Here is a 21,527-nt window from a genome sequence, read left to right on the forward strand (position 1 = left end):
TGCAGTACTAGCATTTACCTTCAAGAAGTTTCCTATCAACACACCAAAAACACAAGCAACAAACATACATTGGCTGCTCTGGTTCCAACATGAATCCACTCAAATTTATTTTCTTCATTATACTTTGCTGCCAACATGAAAGTCCATTTCTAAGAGCTCCCAATATTAGCAGGTAAGGGAACTTGTTGAGGACCTCATTGCGATAAGGTGGCTAAAATGAGTCTAAACAATATTACTGAGACACTCACTACACCACATCTCCCAATGAGTAGCTTGCTGGCCTACATGCAAGCTTGATCAGTGCAGAAAGATTTAGTCACATGTGCTGGCCTGACACATGACCATGCCAGAGTACATCACCTGTGAGCATGTGTTCATTGACGTTTTGTATACTTTATATTACCAATTGGGGCAGAGTGCACTGCTATACTGTTCAAAGAACATACATAACATGGGTGCCATAGTTCTACACCAAATGTACAGCTGAATGGTGCATACCGGGCAGCTAAAATTACAAAATGAACTGCTTATGTTGTAACATGAAGTTCTTATTTTCATGAAAGGACAGCTCAAACATGTTTTGATTAAACATGGCTACTATTTCTGACTGGTCTTTACCAACAATTGCGATCAAAATCAAACCCCTAGCGGGAACACAGGCAGTTCCCTTCAGCACTTCAGCAAAGACAAAATGGTTGCCTTTGCAGATTCATTTTAGTTTTCCTTTACAGACAAAAGAAATACAAACCCTTAACAATTTTTATTTGATCATATATATAAGTATACATATATCTCTCTTATAAAACAATCCAAGTTTGAATAAGCCTAAAAGACAGTAAGAGAAAATACAATACATTTGCAGAAAAAATTAACTTATTTAAAAGAAATCTATAAATTCTGGCACTCATTCTTAAATTCTGAAGTTTTCGATTTCTTCTCGTAGTTCCTGAAAGGAGACACAAATGTTAGAAATACATTATGGAACACACCTAAGTGACAACTAGTTTGCAGAAGATATTACCAAAGAAGTATTTTATCAAGAAAAATCAATCTACAAGCCTTAGGTTCATACTAGAGCAACAATAAACTGACAATTATGCAGGTTAGCATAGAAAATAGGCTTGGCTTACTTTCTCAATTGCTACTACCCAGCCTCAAGGAGTGCTTTCATAGACTTTAGACTTGCCAGAGAATACTCTGGTTTAACATTTGCATTGGCAACCATTACCATCAAGGAAACATTTTTCATAAACTTATTTGAAGTGAACGGTGCACTGGTGCATGAACAACAGGTCCAGACCAAATACATCTCAACAGTTACCAGGAGAAAAATAAAAATGTGGGATGCTGCCTGAACCAAGAAAGAGGTGGCATTGTAATTGTGAGGACACAGAAAATATGTTAATATAATTGCAAACAATCACTTATTTTCTTGGAGAGTATTCAGATTATAAATTCTGGTATTCTTGTCGCTTAACTAAAGATTCACTATGGTGTTTGCCCAACAGTAATAGTATATTCCAAGTATGATCTTACTTCGAATACAGCTAATTATATGTGCACCTGATTATCAACTATCGGCACATTAGAAGGCATATTCTAGACCACCTTGTCAGAAGTCGCAGCTCCCAATCGCCCAGCAAACACCAGCAGCTGCTGAACACTATGGAGCCATTAACAGGTAATTTCAAGATAGCCCCAATGTCACGGGGCATACTTAAAGCTGCGTGACCGGCATAATAAAGTCAATTTACCTCCTACCCAATAGGAACAGAACAACTAATTGAATAAAGAGCTGGTTACAGAAAGAATGGAGAAGGGACTAACCCGAGACAAGTTGTCCAAGGTAAAGCCCATCTCATGCAGGCTTACAAAAATGCCCATCGCCCTGCTGTATAAAAAGAACCAGAGGAAGCCTCTAACAGGTGTACACGGGGAGGAAACAGTTACTCCCTCGCTGCCTGTCAACACAGACCTCGACCTAGGTAGCCAGCCTGCTGTCACCCATACACCAGAAGCTCTGTCAGACAAGTTAGAAAGCAGTCATGATGACCAGTGGTGTTCAGGTGGAGCTGGATTATAATACTTGGAGGAAGTTGGAGGACCCAACGACTGGCCTCTGTGGAAAGAATCCCGAGGAAATGTCCCCCATCTGCCAGCCAGCAGAGCTCTCTTAAATGACCACCACATAGTCATTCATCAGTACACTGAAGACACTCTGTGTACCTTAAGGCCCACGGAATCAAGGACATTGCTCATCTCCGCAAATGCATGGCTACCCAGCCAAACTTGTACCTCAAGCTGAACCGCACAAAGACCAAATGCATCCTCATTGGTCCCCCTACCAAACAACTCGTGCAACAATGGCTGGATGACTGTGCCTGGAAGGATTCACCCCTCAGCTGTCAAATCTCTGGGCTTCACTGCAGACAGTAACCTTTCCTTTAATAAGTACGTAGCCAAAACGGCACAAACCTCATAGCTAAAAATCTCACCACTCTCAAAAACACCACCATGTACTCCCCCACCACCACCACATGACGTCCGGACAGGGGTCCAAGCGCTCATGATCTTAGACAGGGCTTCCAAGTGCACACCTCACCCTGCTCAACCACGCCGCAGACCCCTCATTACAGGATGCCCGCAAATTAGACTATCTCCAACATTGCACAAGCTTTACTGATTCCCCCTCCCCACCAGGATTAGATTCCAATTTACATGCATCACTGCAAGTCTGGAACGGAAACGCCAACATATTTGGCTAAACTCTGCACCTCTGGGAGGATCTTAGCAAAACTATCAAAAGGTCCAAGTTAGCCCTTAAAGAGAAGACTTGCAAGCAGTCATTCTGCCATTCCCTGACCATATGGAACTCAATCCATCCAGCAGAGGCTTGATTATAATCCCACCATCCTTAACCTCCTTTCCCTCCATCAACAGTACTGTGCGACTGTATAAAATGCCTAGTACAATGCCGGCACCCTCCTGCTCTTGTCCTAGGTTTGCACTATAGGCAATGAAATAGAAAAGGATTCCAATTCGAGGGGAGAGCGAGATCCCTACCCCAATTCCAAAGGCTGGTGAGGGAGACAAGTTTCCCAGCCTATAAGAACACTCAGTGCCAAGAAGCAACTAAAAGGTAGTAAGGTCTGGATAACGCAAGACTGTGGGTGGTATTAGCATAACGGACCTAAAACATTTGATTACATTTGTTTGACTTTTTATACACATGGGGTGGGTAAGGGCATAGATTTGGAGGTTGAGGGGGAAGTAGAGGACAGGGTTGCGGGGGGTCTCCCTCCCCACATTTTAGACCAAAATAAAAGGTCAAAAAAGCCGATCAAATGTGATACGGTCAAGTAGACCCAAAACCTGTGGGTAGGTCCAACTGCAGTAAGCCAGCACCAAGAGACCATGGAAAGGTCAAAATCATGAACATTTCCTGCAGATCTCCCGGGGAACCATCTTTTGTGTTTATTTTCAGACTAGGGATGGACATTGATGGGCTAGGTTTGTAGATGTTTTGTAGCCGGGAATTGCAAGCATTTCTTTTATAAGCAAAAGGTTAGTAATACATGAGTAGGTAGGACTTTTCTGTTGGCCACCACTTTTGGTATATTCGTTTATAGACAAAGTTGTCTCTGAAGGGACAGGGATTCTTTAAAGACTAGTTTTGAGACTTAATGAACGCATCAGCTTCAGAATTTTGGGAACACTTGGATAACCCCACAATCTCTGTGTGTCTTCTATACTGTAATTGAAAGATGTCCTGCAAACGACAATACACTTGAGCTGGCAGCAGGGTTAGTCCAGGCCATTTATTGGCTAATGTGGGTTAGTACTTCTTTACGGACCACTGTAACCATTTAGTTCGCTCAACTGCTTAAAGATAACTCACAATAACGTATTACTAAATGAAAGCCCAAGAACAGGAAATTGAGCCGCAGGCAAAATGGTCCCTCGGATAACCCTAGCCAAGTGTTACTACTTTGGAATATGCACATTCGGCAACATACATGTATGGGATTGGTGACACTACACTGCTTTAGGCAGACCCTCCAGCTGATAGCGATTTTGCGATCCCGCAAAATGCAGTGAAAAACTGCTGTTTTTGCGAAAACACCACAAAATTGTCGCTTGTGAAAAGAAAAAAAAATATACTCAAGTGGCCAGTTTCTCAACTTTGTTTTTGGACTCAAATGAAATGCGCAAGCACATCTCATCCATTGAGCCAAAAAAAAAAAAAAAAAACACAACAACAGTCCAATCCACAAAGGACATCTGAATGGACGCTTCTTATAATGCGCCCATTCAGATATCCTTTTTCACCCCTTTGCGCAAATCAGGGGGCGTTTCTGCGCATTTAAAAGTGCACCCCAAATTGACAAGCAAGATGTGCTTTTAAATGTGCAGAAATTGTAGGCCACCCTATGCGCCCACTTTAAATAAATGCGCGAGGGGTGCCACTGCTTTATAGGGTCTTTACTGACCCTACTGACTCATGCAAAACTTTTTTTTTAAAAAAAAAACATTAAGTGTGACAGCTGCTGTCTCACTTGCATTTCTGTTCCCCAAATGGGATAGAAATGTGTTTTTTTGGGGTGCAATTTACAGTGACAGGATCATTCAGGGCCAGTACTGTGAAATGCACAGGGAGCCTGTAGACCATTGTCAGGAGAGTGCTGCCAACACAAAAGTACTCAACGTGGCTGGCCAGTGCATCATTTGCGCTTCAGCTCTGCCCCATGGAAATGCGCAGGTCACCTTTGAGATTAAGGTGGCCTGCTTATTTCCAAAAATGGGTAATCTAAAAACAGCACATTTCTGCTCTATTTTTAGATGCCCCATTTTTTTCTGGTCAAAATCTACAGTTTAATTCAAAAATTGAAAAATGGTCACAATATGTGAGAGAAAGGAGTTAGAGGGTGAGTGATGGGTGAGCTGTGGCATGGTAGGCAAGAAAGCAAAGGTAGATCAGAGGGAGAGCAGTGGGTCAGAGGGGGAAGTGGTGGGCAAGAGAGCAGAGCGGATGCAGTGGGTCAGAAATCAGAGAGCGCAGAGGTACAGAAAGTGGAAGGAACGTGGGCTCAGGGGTAGTAGTGGGCCAAAATCAGAGAGGGGTTGGCCGGAAAGGGACAGTGAGCTGCAGATTGGGAGAAAGGATGAGGGAAGAGTGTGATAGAATTGGAGAAAGGATGAAAGATGCAGAAGTAGCATACAGGAATGAAGGACTGTATACTGCGGGAGGAATTGGGGAGTTTACGGTGTGAGTTGGGAGTGTGATTTGGAGTTTGGTAGGGACTAGAGAGCGCAAATTGTGACTTGGCAGTGTGACAGAGCATGTGAGTATGTGTATGACAGAGTGAGGTTCAAAAATTACAAGTTGTGATGGAGAATTGGTGAGACGTGTGAGGTGTGTTGGTGAGAGGTGTGTGGGTGTTTGCTGAATTGGGGCACATTTTCAGCATTGCAACTGATAATGATTAATAACTTATTAAATAGGCATGCACGTTAAACCAAAAAATGTAGCCAAAACAAACACTGTTCTGCCAAGCCAGAGAAATCTAGGACTCTTCCTATTTGATACAAAATATACATATATTGACACCCTGGCTCTCTTGTAGCCTTGCACACGGCCTCTTTCCTGCAATGTACCAATCTTGCACCCTCCAGTCAATAAAAATTGCGGTGCAAAAATGCCGCCATAAATAAAAGGTGTGTGCCACAAAATGTGCAATTTTATGCAGCAAAATTTGCCATTTCATACCACAAAATCCTGAAGGGTCTGTTTAGGAGGAAATTCCATGTGGCGTTCTCTTGGTACAAACACACCCATTTTCTAGCAGATTTGCACTTCATGTAATAAAACTGAGAATTTTGAAGAGAGTGAGGAGATAGAAGTGCCATGTGTGCAATGATTCCACTGTACAAGTATCGTTGCACCGAGGTTCTCTATTTGATGGTTGTGCCAGTTTCTTTTACATCATACTCCCCCACCCAACCCCCATGCTTCTTGAAAACCCCTGTTTTTTGAAGAGCCCCTGAACCCCACCTCCTTTTGCTCCTGCCCTCACCGGCTCCATGACCTGCAGGGTTTGATCAGGGTTGTCGTGCAGGTTTCAGCCCATCACCTCACCCCTTGAATGACCTTCCTTTCAAGAGTATCCCTGGTTAGAAACACCACATTTCTCCCTCTCAGCTGCACCTACATTCCCACTACATTCACCAGTCACGTCTCTGCAGTTCACCCCCAACCCAACCAACGGCCCTGTCCCATCTCTCCTTTTCGTGCGACCGCCAGCCCTCTCCCTCACCCCCTCCCCGTCCCCCTGCTCTAGTCTTCCAGATCCCGCTCAAATGCCGCATTTTTGTTTCTGGTAGTCTTGCCATATGCGCCCTCTGGTTACACCAACCAAGCATGCACTCCCCCTTTTCTCTGGTGCATGCTTGGTTTGAAATGGTGATGGTTTCATTTTTCACAAAATAACCGCAAAATCTTTTCCGAGGTATGCTAATCAGAAAGGAACCCTGCAAAGGGAGCGTAGACTCTTCATCTGTACAAACCGTCCAGGCCAGGTTGGTTTCTCCCATGTTATAAAGGGTTAGAAGAGGGCTGTTGCAAGTAGAGGGGCTCTGTGCAAAAGCATCTGCAGAAGACCTCTTTTCAATCGAAATATGCCATATATGTATTGGTGGTAAGATATATAAAAAAAAAACAATGGTCTGATGCTGCATCCATCTCTGTATTAATCAGAAAATTGGATGGATTACATATAATGGTTTTGTGGGAACACAGCAAGCAAGAGAGACCAGTACATCCACACTGCTTAAACCTTAGGGGTAAGCTTTTGGTTTTGGAAAGAGGAGATCCTTCACAGACATGTCCACATTTAGGAATTAATTTCTGGTACGATGCGCGTTTGGGAGAATGTTTTTATGCCAATTCCCTGTAACCGCAGAGACCCCCAGCACTTTTGCTGGACTCTGGACTTTGATTTTAACCTGAGTGAGTGGAACTTTTACTCCGACTGGGATTTGTATTCTTACTGTTTTTAGAAGTCCGTTAAGCTCCCTCTATTTAATACAGGCAGCTGCTTTTTGCTTGGTGCAACAGAGGACCCTCCGTGCAGTGTCACTGGGGAGCCCCTTGGACTCCTCCATGTTTAAATACCTTTTCTTGTGAGGACTAGAGTTCCTAAGAATAGTAAGATAAAAGTAATCTTACTTAGCTTTTCTTTTGTGGGTCCAGCACACACCACCCTATGGGGAGTGCTGGGGGTTACATTGCAACTCCTTCTCCCACTCCTCATGTAACATTTTGTTACACCGACTAACTTAAATGGCTGGTGGCAGTGGTTACTTTTTACTACCTTTTGTGCAAGTTACTAGCAGGCTGATTTCTCAGCTGCAGTACAGCGCCCATGGGTGACCATTTTCTCAAAATGGCCAGTCTTTTTTCACCATTTTTCATTGGTCAGTTCCTTCCTGGCTTTTCTTCTATCCTTAGAGTAGATTTGAGCCCTTTGTGAGTTTTGCCTTTGGGGGCATCAGCCCTGAAGACCGCCCCAACTCCAGAGTGTCTGGTAAGGCAGGAAGTGAAAAAGGAGCCCAAAACTTCACGGTCCTTTGTAGGTATGCCTGGCTTAAACCAGTTCTTATGGGCAGCTGGCAGAGGACAGCCAACCCCCAACATGATTGATAGCTCTGAGTGTGAATGAATGGGTTCCATCATATAAGGCAAGCATTTTGGGAATACAGACAGTCTACCACTGGAACAAGGAATCCGGAGCAGAGACGCCAGCAGCGCCTTCAAGGACCGCAGAAGCAACAGTAAAGTCCTGCAGCTTTGCTGACTCAGTTTTCCGGGACAGAAGACCCACCAAGGACGGCTTCCTCGCTTAGGCTGGTGGGACCAACTAGCCTCAAGACCTTCATGTTGGGCCATCCCCCGACGTCCTGCGACTTTCTCAGGCCGCAGAACACCAATACCCGGGGGTGCCGAGACCATTATAGAGTGCATTGTCTTCCAAAGACTGAATCCGGCTGAAACTTTGGAGGCATCCGTGTGGACCTCCAGAGGCAGGACTTCACCAAAAGTTCCCTTATCAGAGGTCAGGACCGAGTAATCGAAGATAATCCAACCAGCAATATTAGTTTATTCCTGGCACTGAGAAAAAGGTGCCAAAACCACAAAGAGCTGCATAGGTGAGCTGAACCCATTGCTGCAGAAACCTTCTCCCGAATGCTACAGCAGAACCACACCAAAGCCCCCCCACCCCCTTTCGTCACCACGATCAAGGAGCAGGAATCAGGGTCTGCAACGTTGCACCTAGTAGGAAGCCAGCTACAATTTCTTCTTCATATTTAAAGGTACTGTGGGGCTTTGGGTTTAATTACCTTGTGCCATTTTCGGTGCTTCCTGGTTGGGAAGTGCTGTCTTCAAGCGAGAGTTTACCTCAACACCTCTGTCCAGGCCTTGCAGCCTGTGTATTATCAGGAAGGCCCCCCCCGTTAGCTCCTGTGTTTTCTTCACGAACCACTGACTGGTTAACTTTTCATCTTAAGATCTTCATCAGAACTAGAATGGTCCATTTGACTTTGGCTGTGCCGGTTTCCCCAAAGGTCCATCTTCTTGATCCGACTGGCTTTAGCAATGCTTGGTCCTCCATAGGTTTTAATTGTGAACACCTTCATTGCTAGTAAACCGACTGCCTAAATCTCTCTGGGAGAGTTAACTTGTTATTAACAGTTGCTAGCTGTGTTCTGTCTAACTTTAAAACTGTCCCTCCAATCTCAATTTTGCAAAGGTGATATACAAGTGCTGTTACTGACCTTAACTGAGGTCACTGTGTGCTGGATATGTAAAGCGTAGAAAGTTACTCACCTGCACTATTGTTCCTTTTATAATTTGATTCCATTTCTATATTAAATGTCATCGTTAGTCGCTGAATTTTAGATTTGCTTGTATATATATGGGATACATTACTCACTGCAATCTTATTTCTGATCCTTGTATCTGCTTAGATTCACACGCTCTGCATAGACAGACATCTAGCGGAAGCGGCAGAGTATTGCACAGAAAGTTTTTGAAGTTCGAAAAGGGACGTCGACAGGGCTCGACTAATATTATTCCCAGTGTGACGTACCCTGTACCCAATTCCTCACGTGTCGAGGATCCTCAGATTATTTGTTTCTGACAAGAGGGAGTGTAAGTTGTAAGCGTGAAGTGTAGGTAGAGACCATGAGGTGTGAAAGATCTATACTGCTTTACCAAGCATCTTCTACTCCAAGAAGGGGAGGGCGGGCACATCTGAATCTAAGCAGATGCAAGCATCAGAAATACAATTACGGTAGTTCAACAATATATCGAGACGCTACAAATCTGCCACTATTGCAGCCAAATCAAACTCCTTCAACTCTAGAATCAGCAACACCAACTCTGATTTCTTTTACATCTTTAGAGAACTTTAATCTCCTGCCCAAACTCGTACCATCATCACTAAAGACATAACATGCTGCTCAGACATCCAGGCAGCACTATTAGGTAAAATCGATACCCTGAACTCGAAAATCCTCTCAACAAGCTACCTTCACCAAACATCCCATAACCACTTGTATCAGCTGCACTCCTCCTCCCATCTCCCCCACCACCACCCAATTCTTCTTCAGAGACCTTTCTGAAATAGAAGTCCTTAAGATGGTCAAAAACCTGAAACCATTGTTAGACAAGAACTGATGTAGTAACATGGTTTGACACTACACAACACTTGTCTATTTGGTAGTAGGTAACCCACCTTTTGGTATAGGCCTGTACTACACAAGTTGGTAGTGTGAGTGAGCAGCCACGCTCATCTCAAGAGGGGTAGATGTGAGCTGTAGCAATGAAATTTGCAAATACAAGTAGCCAAGTAACACTTGTACTCAAGGTTTCAGTTATAAATGACAAGCATTACTTACCGTAATAGCATTTCTGATGATTGTATCTGCTTAGATTCACATGCTGTGCATATGGTCCGACATCCAGTGGTAACCGCAGAGTATTGCATCTTGTCTTTCGGGGACCGAAAGGGGACGTCGGCATAGGCGTGTCTGTAACACTATCCCCATTGTGACGTGTGTAGTACCCAAAATCCCTCACGCGCCAAGGTCCCTCCAATTGTATTTATTCTGCCATGTGGGAGGCCAAGGCTATAGTGAGCGAGTACATAAAGAGAGAAAGTAGTAAGACGTCCATGTTCCTTCCACCCCGAGCGGGGAGGGCACATGTGAATTTAAGCAGATACAATCATCAGAACTGCTATTACGGTAAGTAATACATGTCTTCTGATGCTTGTTAATCTGCTTAGAATCACATGCTGTGAATAGACTAGCGAGCAGTAACCAGAGTTGGAGGTGGGTTGTGAGAAGGAACAGTAGAGAAAAGATGTCTTAGTACCGCTTGTCCCACCTGAGAATCAGACCTAGAATGATTTTCTAGGCAATAGTGTTTTGTAAAAGGTGTGTACAGAACTCCAGGTTGCCGCTTTGCAAATGGACTCAAGAGGAACATTTGCAATGAATGCTATGGATGCCCCAGTGCCTCGAGTAGAGTGTGCTCTAGGCTTGAAGGGCAGTTCTCTCTTAGCAAGAGTGTAACAGTGTGATGCATTTGACAATCCACCTTGAGATAGCGGATTTAGAGACAGGGTCCCCTTCTCTACCAGCTGCCACTGAAACAAAGAATTGTTTAGTCTTCCTTAGTGGTTTCGTTCTTTCCAGGTAAAACATGACTGCCCTGCGCACGTCTAGTGTGTGAAGACTTCTTTCGGCCATGTTGGTAGGGTTCTGGAAGAAAGTGGGTAGTTAGATTGATTGGTTCACATGGAACTTGAAGATGAATTTAGGCGCAAACCTGGGGTGTGTGCGCAGAACTACCTTATTTTTGTGGGCTATGACAAAGGGGTCTAGAACAGAAAGCCTGTAGTTCGCTAACCCTTCTGATAGAAGTGATAGCCACTAAGAAGGCTGTCTTATAAGTCAGGTCTTTCAGACTTGCTTTATGCATAGGCTCAAAGGGAGCTCCCATGAGCCTGGTCAAAACCACATTCAGATCCCATCCAGGGGCTGGGTGAGAAATGGGAGGATAAATCCTCTTAACCCCTTCCATAAAGGCTTCAATCATTGGTATTTTCCACCACAACACCCTTTGTTGTGACGTGGTGTAGGCTGACAGAGCAGCCAGATGAACCTTTAGGGAATTGAAGACTAACCCAGTGTCCAACAGGTGGGTTAGATGCAGCACGATGTGTGAGGGTGAGCAATCGATGGGATTGACGCACTTGGAATTGCACCAGATGACAAAATGTTTCCATTTGCAGGCATAGCAATAACGTGTATTAGGTTTTCTCGCTTCCCTGAGTATGTCCATCCACCTCTGCGGGAGTTGCAGGTGCGAAAACTCTATGATCACAGGAGCCATGCCGCTAAATTCAGAGTTTGTGGGCATGGGTGTAGGGTCTATCCCCTCTGTCCTGAGACAATATGCTCTACGGGCAGGGTAGCTTGACTGGCGGGGAGAGGGGCATTTCCATCAGGTGAGCGAACCAGGGTTGGGGCAGGCCCACCAGTATCATGGAAACCGGTTCCTGCTGCATCTTGTGCAATATCTTGTTGAGATGGGTATTCGGGGGGAGGGGGAGTGTAGCGTAGACAAATCTCCCCGACCATGTTATCCAGAGATCGTTACCCTTGGATCCGTTCAGGGGGTACCTGGAGGCGTAGTCTTGGCATTGGGCGTTCTCCTGAGTAGTGAACAGGTCGATCTCTGGGCACCCCCATTCTGCGAAGACATTGGATACAATGTCTTCGTGCAGTCGCCATTCGTATTCTTCGGGCAGAGGGAAATCTCTGCTGAGTATGTCTGCTAGAAGATGGAGTTCCCCTGGAACATGTTGGGACAACAGAAACATCTTGTGTTTGAGAGCCCATATCCAAATGTTCTGGGACAGCTTGGATAGCCATAGAGAGCAAGTGCCCCCCTGATTGTTCAGGTAATACATACTGTCCGTCAGAATCAGCACTGTCTTCCCTTGCAGTTGCACCTGAAAGGCTTTCAAAGCTTTGAACACTGCTAACAGCTCCAGTAAGTTTATATGATTGGACGCTACTTGAAGAGACCAAACACTGTACGCTGTCTGTTGAAGCAGATGAGCTCCCCACCCTGTGAGAGATGTGTCCGTCGTGAGAGTGGCTTCCACTGCAGGGGTGGTGAAGGTCTTCCCCTTCAAGAGGTTTTCTCTTGACCACCACTGCAGAGAGATAACGAGGGCTGGCGAGACAACTACCAGATCTTCCCATTGTCCACTGGCCTGACACCACTGGCTGTTGAGCCACTCTTGCATGGGCACATGCGCAGCCGCGTGTGGGGAACCAAGTATATGCATGACGCCATCATTCCTAGCAAGCGCATTGCTTTGCGTACCGTCACCTCCGACTGGCTACATATTGAGGGATCTTTGAAAGCATGTTGTGAACCCTCTCACTGGAGGGGAAGACGAAACCGTCTTCCGTCCGAATTAGAGCTCCCAGAAATTGTTTTACTTGGCTGGGGACTAACCTGGATTTATTTTCGTTGATCGTGAAACCCAGGCTGAAGAGATCTACTGTCTTTTGGGTGTTCGAAAAACAAGCGTCAAACTAGTCCCCCGTGATGAGCCAATCTTTGAGGTAAGGGTAAACTGGGACTGATAGTCTGTGCAGGTGTGCTGCCGCCACTGCCAGGACTTTGGTAAACACCCTTGGCGCCGAGGCGATGCCAAAGGGGAGTACCTTGAATTGGTAATGTTTGTCCTGGACCATGAACCTCAGTTATTTTCTGTGCGCTGGCAACATTGAAATATGAAAGTATGCATCTTTCATGTCCAATGTTGCCATGAAGTCCCCCTGTTTCAGCAATGGGATCACTTCCTGCAGTGTTACCATGGAAAACACCTGGGGTTTTATAAACTTGTTCGCTGGGCGCCGGTCTAGAACAGGGCGCATGGTGAGATCCTTTTTGGGTACACGGAAGTACACTGAATAAATAGCCTCTTTTACCTGAAGAATAGGGACGGCTTCTATGGCGTCCTTTCCCAGCAGTGCTTCCACCTCTTGGATCAGGATTTCCAGATGGTCCGGTGAAAGGCATCGTGAGCACGGCAGTCTGAACTGTGGATGTTGGGCGAATTCCACGCAGTAACCGTGGACGACCGTCTTTAAGACCCACTGGTCGGAAGTTATCCCCTCCCCCCCATGCCCTGACGAAAGATGTTAATCGCCCCCCGACTGGGGTGACATGGGAGGGGACTTGGTGGTCAGAGGCCGTGGCTCCTCTGGGACTGCGGCCTCTGCCTCTACCTTTGCCGCGTTTCTGACTCCTTGAGGGGTAGTAAATGGGGCTTCCAGAGATTTGATTTGTGTTGAAACTACCCGTGCCGTAGTTGTTTTGGCCAGCACGGGATTGCCCTCGAAAGGACCGCCAAGTGTTATTACCCCTCTGGGAGGAGGGATTCTGTAATTTGATGCAGAGATCCAATAGTCTCATGCTCCTTCTTGGCCGTTTCCAAAGCCTCATCTACTGCTTTTCCGAAGAGGTTAGTCTCCTCAATGGGTTTATTAATGAGAGAGGCCTGAGTCTCAGGTCTGAATCCTGATGTACTCAGCCAAGCGTGTCTTTTCAGTAGCGTTCCCTGTGCAAGAGACCTGCCTGCAGTTTCTGCAGTATCCAGTGCATTTTTCACCACATTCTGGTTAACTAGTCTTCCCTCCGTTACAATGGAGAGAAGCTTTGACTTGGCGGGTCAGGAACCACTTGGAGGCCTTCCTGGAGCATATTCCATTGGGCATCAGCATAGCTTACTAATAGAGTAGTATTATTAGCAACCCGTATGTGGCACGTTTGCCCAGGGCATACAGCCGCTTAGACTCCTTGTCCGGTGGTGATTCTCCCGTGGCAAGGGGTACCCCTGCCCTCTTTCGAGTGGTAGTTACTACCAGTGAATCTGGAATGGCGTGCCCTTTGATGTATAGAGGGTCGGAGGGAGAAGGTTGAAATAATTTTTCGACTCTCGGGTTCACTGCCCATGTTTGAGCAGGTGACACCAATGAGGGAGCTACCCATCTCTTAACAGAGTTGAGGGGGATGGATTGACTCGCCGGGAGGTTTTTCCTTGATATACTCCACAAAATCCTGCTCAGGAACCGCCTCTTGAGTGGCAATTTTGAAGTATTCAGCTGCTTTTTTCAACATGGCGTTGAATGCCATTTGGTCATCGACAGGAGAGGTCTGGCGAGCCGGGGTGGACGGAGGAGAGTCTGGGCACAAAACGTCAGAGTCCTGACCTTGCTGTGTCCATGGGTCTTAACCATCCTGCTGGGTTTCCTCCCAGTTGTCCGTAGTATCATGTTGATCTTCCTCATAGTTTTGCAGGAAAGAAGCTGCTTCTTCATTATAGATGTCTCCATATGTGTCCATCCCGACCACATCTTCCTGTTGGAAAACATGAGAATGATCTTCCTGAATTTTGAGGTTAGGGTCTACCCGAGCCCTTATTGGGGGCGGATGATCAGAAGAACTGATAATCTGCTCCAGCCGATCCATACACTTTTCGAATTTTTCTGTAGTCCATTTAGAGGACACAAACGGGCCTACGTGAGGAGAAACGACGTTCTCCGCACTGCAGCGTCGAAAGGAACCTCTCAGGGTGTCGGAAAGAGGCTCTCGACTATCTTCGTAAGACTCACCTGAATCGGGAACCCAATCTGCAGAAATCTTTTCCGCGGATTGGCCCATAACCTTAAGCGGAACTGGAGTAAGGCCCACCGCCGCTGTAATTGTTCCGATAGTCGCCGAATCGTCATGAGACAAAGGCTCTGATTATTTATCGTCAGTTGTAATACCATCCGCGGCACTAGAGGGCCTAGTGGTCGGTTTTCTGGGTAGAGGGCTAGCTGTAGTTTTTGGGCCTACTGAGGCCTTAGAAACCGTCGAAGCGTCAGACTCCCGCACTCGGAACAAGTTATATACCTGTAACTGTTGTTCTCCAGCATGGGTCTGGCATGGATTCACATGCTCATGAATATTCCCCGTCGTCAGGCTGGGAATCCTCGGTAAAGAAAAAACCAGTATCAGTTTCGTTTCGGATCTGTCTTTCGTAGTAATAACCAATCACTGGTCTCTGCGTCATACTGCCCACAGCCAATGACTGCCCTCTACCTAAGCACCGCCTCTGGCAGCCATCTTCAGATTTGGAAGCACGTGAAGTGGCAGTATGACCAAGTGAAGAGCCGCAGAGGGGTAGGCAGGAGGGTTCGCATGTGAATCCATGCCAGACCCATGCTGGAGAACAACAGTTACAGGTAAGTAACTTGTTCCTTCTTCAGCATGGGGTCTGGCATGGATTCACATGCTCATGAATAAAGAATACCTAGCAGTACACACATGCACAACCACGGGAGGTAGCAAAGGCTCAACATTAAGCATTACAAACTCAACATCAAGCAATCTTACCTCCTCACCAGGCTCACCTCAGGCGAACAGGTTGCGCAGCACTGCTTGGCCGACCCTGGACTCCTCCCTGGAATCCCGATCGACGCAGTAGAATTTCGTGAAGGTGTGCGTCGACCTCCACGTAGCAGCCCTGCATATGTCCAGCTGGGACACACCAGAAAGGAACGCAGTGGTAGCTGCGATCGCTCTGGTGGAATGGGCTCTCGGACGGCCAGGCAGCGGTCGGTTTGCCAACCGATGACAGTACATGATACAGCCGGAGAGCCATCTGGAAATGGAAGCCTTCGAGAGAGCCTTCCCCTGATTGACAGGTCCAAAGTTCACAAAGAGTTGTGACGTCTTCTGAAAACACTTTGTGCGGTCCACGTAGAACTTCAGCGCTCTAGCCACATCCAGCGAGTGCAAAGTCCTCTCAGCCGGCGACGAAGGCGACGGGAAGAACACAGGCAACACCAAGGGTTCGTTGAGATGGAAGCCCGACGGTACCTTGGGCATGAAAGAGGGGTGCGTCCTGAGCACTACCCTCGTGTCGTGAAAAGTCAAGTACGGGGCCTTGCAGGAAAGGGCCTGGATCTCTCCCACCCGTCGTGCGGAGGTGATGGCCACAAGAAACGCTGTTTTCCATGACAGAAACTTCAACGGGGCCGAGTGCAGAGGCTCGAACGGAGGTCCCATGAGCTTGGTCAGCACCACGTTGAGCTCCCACGCCGGGGCCGGCGCCTTCACCGGCGGGAACGATCTGAACAGTCCCTTCATGAACTGTTTCACCAGACGATGAGACCACAAGGACGTCCGGCCCGTGGTTCTGGTGTATCGGGAGATCGCAGCAAGATGAATCTTGATGGACGCGTGTGCCAGTCCAGCTTTGGCCAGCGTCAGCAGGTATGGCAGTACCTGGGGAGCCGTAATCCGTAGAGGGTTAATCTTCTGTGCGTGGCACCAGACAGAGAACCTCTTCCATTTGTGTCCGTAGCATTTAAGAGTCGAGGACGCCCAGGCCTTTGCAAGAACCTCTCTGCAGTCGGCCGGTATGTCGTATCCTCCAAACTCTAGCGCTGCAGGAGCCAGGCCTGCATGTTCAGCGATTTCGGGTCGTGGTGGAGGATGGCGCCTCCTTCCCTGGAGAGTAGATCCGCGTCCACCGGCAGCTTGATTGGCGGGGACGCTGACAAGTCCAGAAGGTCCGGGAACCATATCTGCCTCGGCCACGCAGGTGCGACGAGGATCATCCTGCACCGTGACCTCTTGAGCTGGTTGACGAGCCGGATTAGCAGTGGCAAAGGAGGGAACGCGTAGAGGAACAGGCCCTCCCAGGGAAACGAGAAGGCATCGCCCATGCTCCTCGCCTGGGGAAACCTGCTGGCGAACCTCCGGCACTTGGAGTTCGTCGCCGTCGCCAACAGTTCGATCTGGGGTGTGCCCCACCGTCGGAAGAGGCGATCCACTAGATCCTGCCGTAGTTCCCACTCGTGGCACGAGCGCAGCTCCCTGCTGAGTGAGTCGGCGATGGTGTTTTTTATCCCTGCCAGATGAAACGGCACCAGAAACATCCTTTGGGCGACGGCCCAATGCCACAGGTCCTGCGCCTCCTTGGACAGCGCTGGAGACCTGGTTCCGCCCCGTTTCCTGATGTAAAACATGGTGATGTTGTCGGTGAAGATCCTCACCACCTTGCCCTTGAGGGACGGAAGGAAGGACCTGAGGGCCCAGAACACTGCACGGAGCTCCAGGACGTTGATATGGAGGCACTTCTCCGTCGGGAGCCAAAGGCCTCTCGCGTGCTGTTTTTCGGTGTGCGCTCCCCACCCTTCCAGGGAGGCATCCGTGGTCACTGTCTCCTGGTGGTCTGGGGTCTGGAAGTCCATGCCCGCCGTCAGATGCGCGCGGTTGCCCCACCACCGGACCGCTCGGCGGAAACTCTCGTCGAGTGTGATCCTCTCCTCGAAGCCGCCCGTCGTTTGGATCCAGCGCGCGTCCAGGAACTCCTGCAACGGGCGCATCCGGAGCCTGCACATGGGAATGAGGTAGATGCAAGAAGGCATCATTCCGAGGAGGGACTTGATGGACCTCACCTTGGCCGCGTCGGAAACCAACATCCGCTGTACCTTGCCCAGGATGGACCTGGTCCTTTCCTCCGACGGGGAGGCCAGAAGGGACAGTGTCGAGCTTCGCTCCCAGAAACAGTGCGTTTTGCGCGGGTACCAGGTGGGACTAGGCGTAGTTCACGGAGAATCCCAGGTCCGAGAGAAGTTGGACGGTCCTTGCCGTGTGCTCCACAGCGAGCTCCCTCGTCTTGGCTCGGATGAGCCAGTCGTCCAGGTAGGGGTAGACGTGGATCCCCTCGCGGCGCAGCTGCGCCGCCACCGGTGCAAGGCACTTGGTGAATACCCTGGGTGCCGACCGTAGTCCGAAGGGGAGGGCTTTGAACTGGTAGTGACGCCCTTGGACCACAAACATGAGGAATTTTCGGTGCCCCTTTAGGATGGGAATATGGAAGTAGGCATCCTCCAAATCCAACGACGACAGGAAGTCTCCTTCCTCCAGCTGCCCCAGGACGTGCTGGAGGGTGACCATCCGGAACTTCTGCGCCTTGATGAACTTGTTCAGCCGTCGCAGATCTAGGATGGGGCGCCATCCTCCCGTCTTCTTCTTCACGAGGAAGTATCTCAAGTAAACTCTGGAGCCCCGAAGCCTCTTTGGGACGAGTTCGATGACGCCCTTCCTGAGCATCGCCTTTACCTCCAGGAGAAGCTGAGGGACGTGAAGCTCTTTCCTGGCCACAGGGGGGAGGCGCGGGCACCTTCTTTGAAACTGGAGCGCGTGGCCCCGGGCTAAGGCGTCCAGCACCCAACGGTCGGTGGAGATGGACTCCCACACGCTGACGAAGCTCGCCAGCCGGCCTCCCACCGGGGTGCTTCGGTGGGGGCCCGACCCCACGGCCGGTTCAATCCTGTTTCGACGAGGCTTTGCCGCCTTGACCTCCTTGGCGACGACGGCGGGATCTGCCAGACTTGCCTCGTCCTCTGTAGGCCTCCTGAGACGACGAGCGGGCCGCTTGACGGTAGGTGGAGAAACCGCCGCCGGAACCTTTGGAGGCGCCCTTGCCTCCGCTGCTCCGAAAGGGCGTCCGTCGTTGCAGAACCCCAAGGGCCCGGGCCGTCTCAGTGTCCGCTTTAATGGCCTGGAGGGAATCGTCCACTGTTTTCCCAAACAGGCTGTTCCCATCGAACGGCATGTCCAGGACTCTGGTCTGTACGTCTTGACGGAAGTCCGTAGCCTTGAGCCATCCACGCCGCCTAAGGCACACGACGTTGCCCAACTGGCGAAACCCAGTGTCGGCGATGTCCGTCGCAATAGTGATGGCGTGGTCCGACGCCACCTCGCCTTCCTGTAGGATCTCCAGGGCATCCGCCCTCTTGTCGTCCGGTAGGAAGTCCAGCAGGGGAGCCAGTTTGTACCATAACTCCCTGTCGTAGCGGGCCACGATAGCCAAGGCGTTGGCCGCTTTAATCGTCGTCGCTGCCGACGAGATGACCCTGCGTCCCATAGCGTCCAATAGCGTCCAATTTCTTTCCCTCGCCGTCCGGTGGGGAAGTCGATGTGGAGGCCGCACCCCCCCCGCTTTCTTCCTGGCCGCCGCGGAGACGACGGAGTCCGGGGTAGGCTGCGCCCGGAGGCACAGGGGGGCCGTGTCCGGGACCCGGTACTTCTTCTCGTACCGGTCTCTTCTAGCTGGCGTCGTGGAAGGGTTCTTGAGGAGGGCGAGGCCCTCATCCCAAATGTCGTCCAGTAGAGGCACCGCGAGGACCGTCTTCCTCTTGGCCTCGCGCCGTTGATAAAGGAATCCTTCCTTTTTCTTCTCCTCAGGGCAGAGTTGGAAAAGCTCGGATGCCCTGGCGATCATGGAGTGGAACGATCCAATCTCGTCGGGCGGAGAAGCCCTGGTGGGAGGTGACGACGGTAGATCCTCGTCGTACACCTCGTCGTCCGTACCCGTCGCTGCTGTGTCAGTCCCCGTATCATCCCCTCGGGTGGAGGAGGGCTGGACGGGGCGCGACGGCTGAAAAGGAGGTGGAGGGTGAATCCTTCTTTTTCTTGGGCGGGGAGCACCAGAAGGTCCCGGTTCAGGATCCCCCGACGGGAGAGGTTCCTCCGTCGGCAACGGTAGTCTCGTCCTTATCTCTGAACATAAGGACTGTATAGCCAACAAAATGGCCGCCGAGTTGTCTTGTGGCACTGGCAGAGGGGAATCCGACGGGCGATCAGGGGCCCCGTCGGCACCCTCGACAATGTCGTCGTCGCCTGCGTCGGGATCCATCCCGACGGGCCGGTCTTCTTCCACGCCAAGGCCGTGGCTTAAGACCTCAATCAGCTCTTCCTCTGAGGTTGAGGCCGAATCTACGACGACGCCCTGCCCCCCCCTTTTTCTTCCCCGCCGGGGGTTTCACGGGGGTCCTATCGATGGGCACAAAAGAGGACTCCCTCCGAGGTGGCAGGGAGACTCTGAGCCCCGAGGTCGCCACCACTGGTGTAGCCTCCACAGGCTGAGCCAGGGCCGCCGCGACAGTATCAATAGAGGGCTTGGCCGGATAGATTAAGGCCTTCACCACCTTAGGTGCGCTCACCGCCTTATCCTTGAGGGGGGGGTCACACTGCCTCGCTCCCCCTCCGATGGGGCCTTCGAGCTCGACCGGGGCCTCTCCAGGAGCTTCGCCGGGTGCTCGCCCTTCCTCTTACGCGACCCAGAGCGTTGGCTCGTGGCTGAAGGTGCCGGGGAGGGTGCGCCCTGCCTGGCGCCCGTAGAGCCCGACCGTTCGGCGCTCCCGGTGCCAGCGGACTCGCGGTGCTTGGCCTTGTGTTGGACCCCCGTCGCCGGGGCGTCCTCAACGGTCTTAGAAGACCGCTCGGATTTCTTCCTCTTCTTCTCGCCTGACGGGCTCTTCCCTTCCAGCCAGTTGGCGAGACGTTGATGGCGGTCCTTCATGGTCCACTCCGACATGTTGCCGCAAAACGCACAGTCCTTCTCCACGTGCGTCTTGTCCTCATGTAAGCAGTAGAGACAAAAGGAGTGTTCGTCCTCCTTAAAGACGTTCTGGAGCTGGCATCCAGGGCAGATCCTGAACAGCTTTCCGGGCGTCGAGCTTCCCTTCTCCTGGGCCATGTCCGGGCCTGAGAAACTTCTGGAGTCCTCCAAAAGCGTAGCGCGACGAAATCTTCACCCTGGAGGGGCGCAGACGAATCCGACACGGGTCCCCGTTGATCGGATGGAGAGTCGGTGGAGCTTGAGGCTCTTTTGACTGAAAAAAAACAGTTTTTGAGAAAAAACGTGAAAAAAATAGCACTAACGCTCGAGAGCAATAGCACGAGGATCCCAACACATGAACGTGCGGTAAAAATCTGAAGATGGCTGCCAGAGGCGGTGCTTGGGTAGAGGGCAGTCATTGGCTGTGGTCAGTATGACGCAGAGACCAGTGATTGGTTATTACTACGAAAGACAGATCAGAAACGAAACTGATACTGTTTTTTTCTTTACCGAGGATTCCCAGCCTGACGGGGAATATTCATGAGCATGTGAATCCATGCCAGACCCCATGCTGGAGAAGTGTAGGTTTCGGAGTAGCGCCCTTAGCTGATTTGGATTGCCCAGTTGCAAAACGCTGCTGCAGATGCGGGGAAGGCTTTGGATCTGAACGATCCGAGGGAACCAGCGAAGTTCTCGGCGGCCCTGTTGGCGCATTCGCCTTTTTCAATGAAGACGTCGAAATTGGCATAGGGGTTGTGTGCTTAGTGTGATGCGCTTGTACGCCCCTGTCGCCGGGTGTGGTCCCTGTAGCAAGACCAGAGTCGAGCCTTAAAGGGCGGGGATGGGCATGGCGGACTTAGCAGCGTCTGCCCCAAGGTCTACACACCTCACTATAGGGATAGTGTTACAGACACGCTTATGCTGACATCCCCTTTCGGTCCCCGAAAGACAAGATGCAATACTCTGCAGTTTGTTTGT

General features: G+C 49.7%; 1 protein-coding gene across 1 annotated transcript in view; it reads right to left on the reverse strand.

Annotated features, from left to right (window-relative positions):
- Positions 1-741: 741 nt before the first annotated feature.
- The window catches only part of ATAD2 (ATPase family AAA domain containing 2), a 750,324-nt gene continuing 729,538 nt past the window's right edge, over positions 742-21,527 (reverse strand). Inside the window, exon 28 of the mRNA XM_069621583.1 lies at positions 742-946. Within this exon, the coding sequence (XP_069477684.1) occupies positions 911-946 (36 nt within the window). The 3' untranslated portion in view covers positions 742-910. The remainder of the gene's footprint in view (positions 947-21,527) is intronic.

This window comes from Ambystoma mexicanum, chromosome 5q (assembly GCF_040938575.1).
Source record: "Ambystoma mexicanum isolate Mex_15411 chromosome 5q, UKY_AmexF1_1, whole genome shotgun sequence".
Taxonomy (NCBI): Eukaryota; Metazoa; Chordata; class Amphibia; order Caudata; family Ambystomatidae; genus Ambystoma; species Ambystoma mexicanum.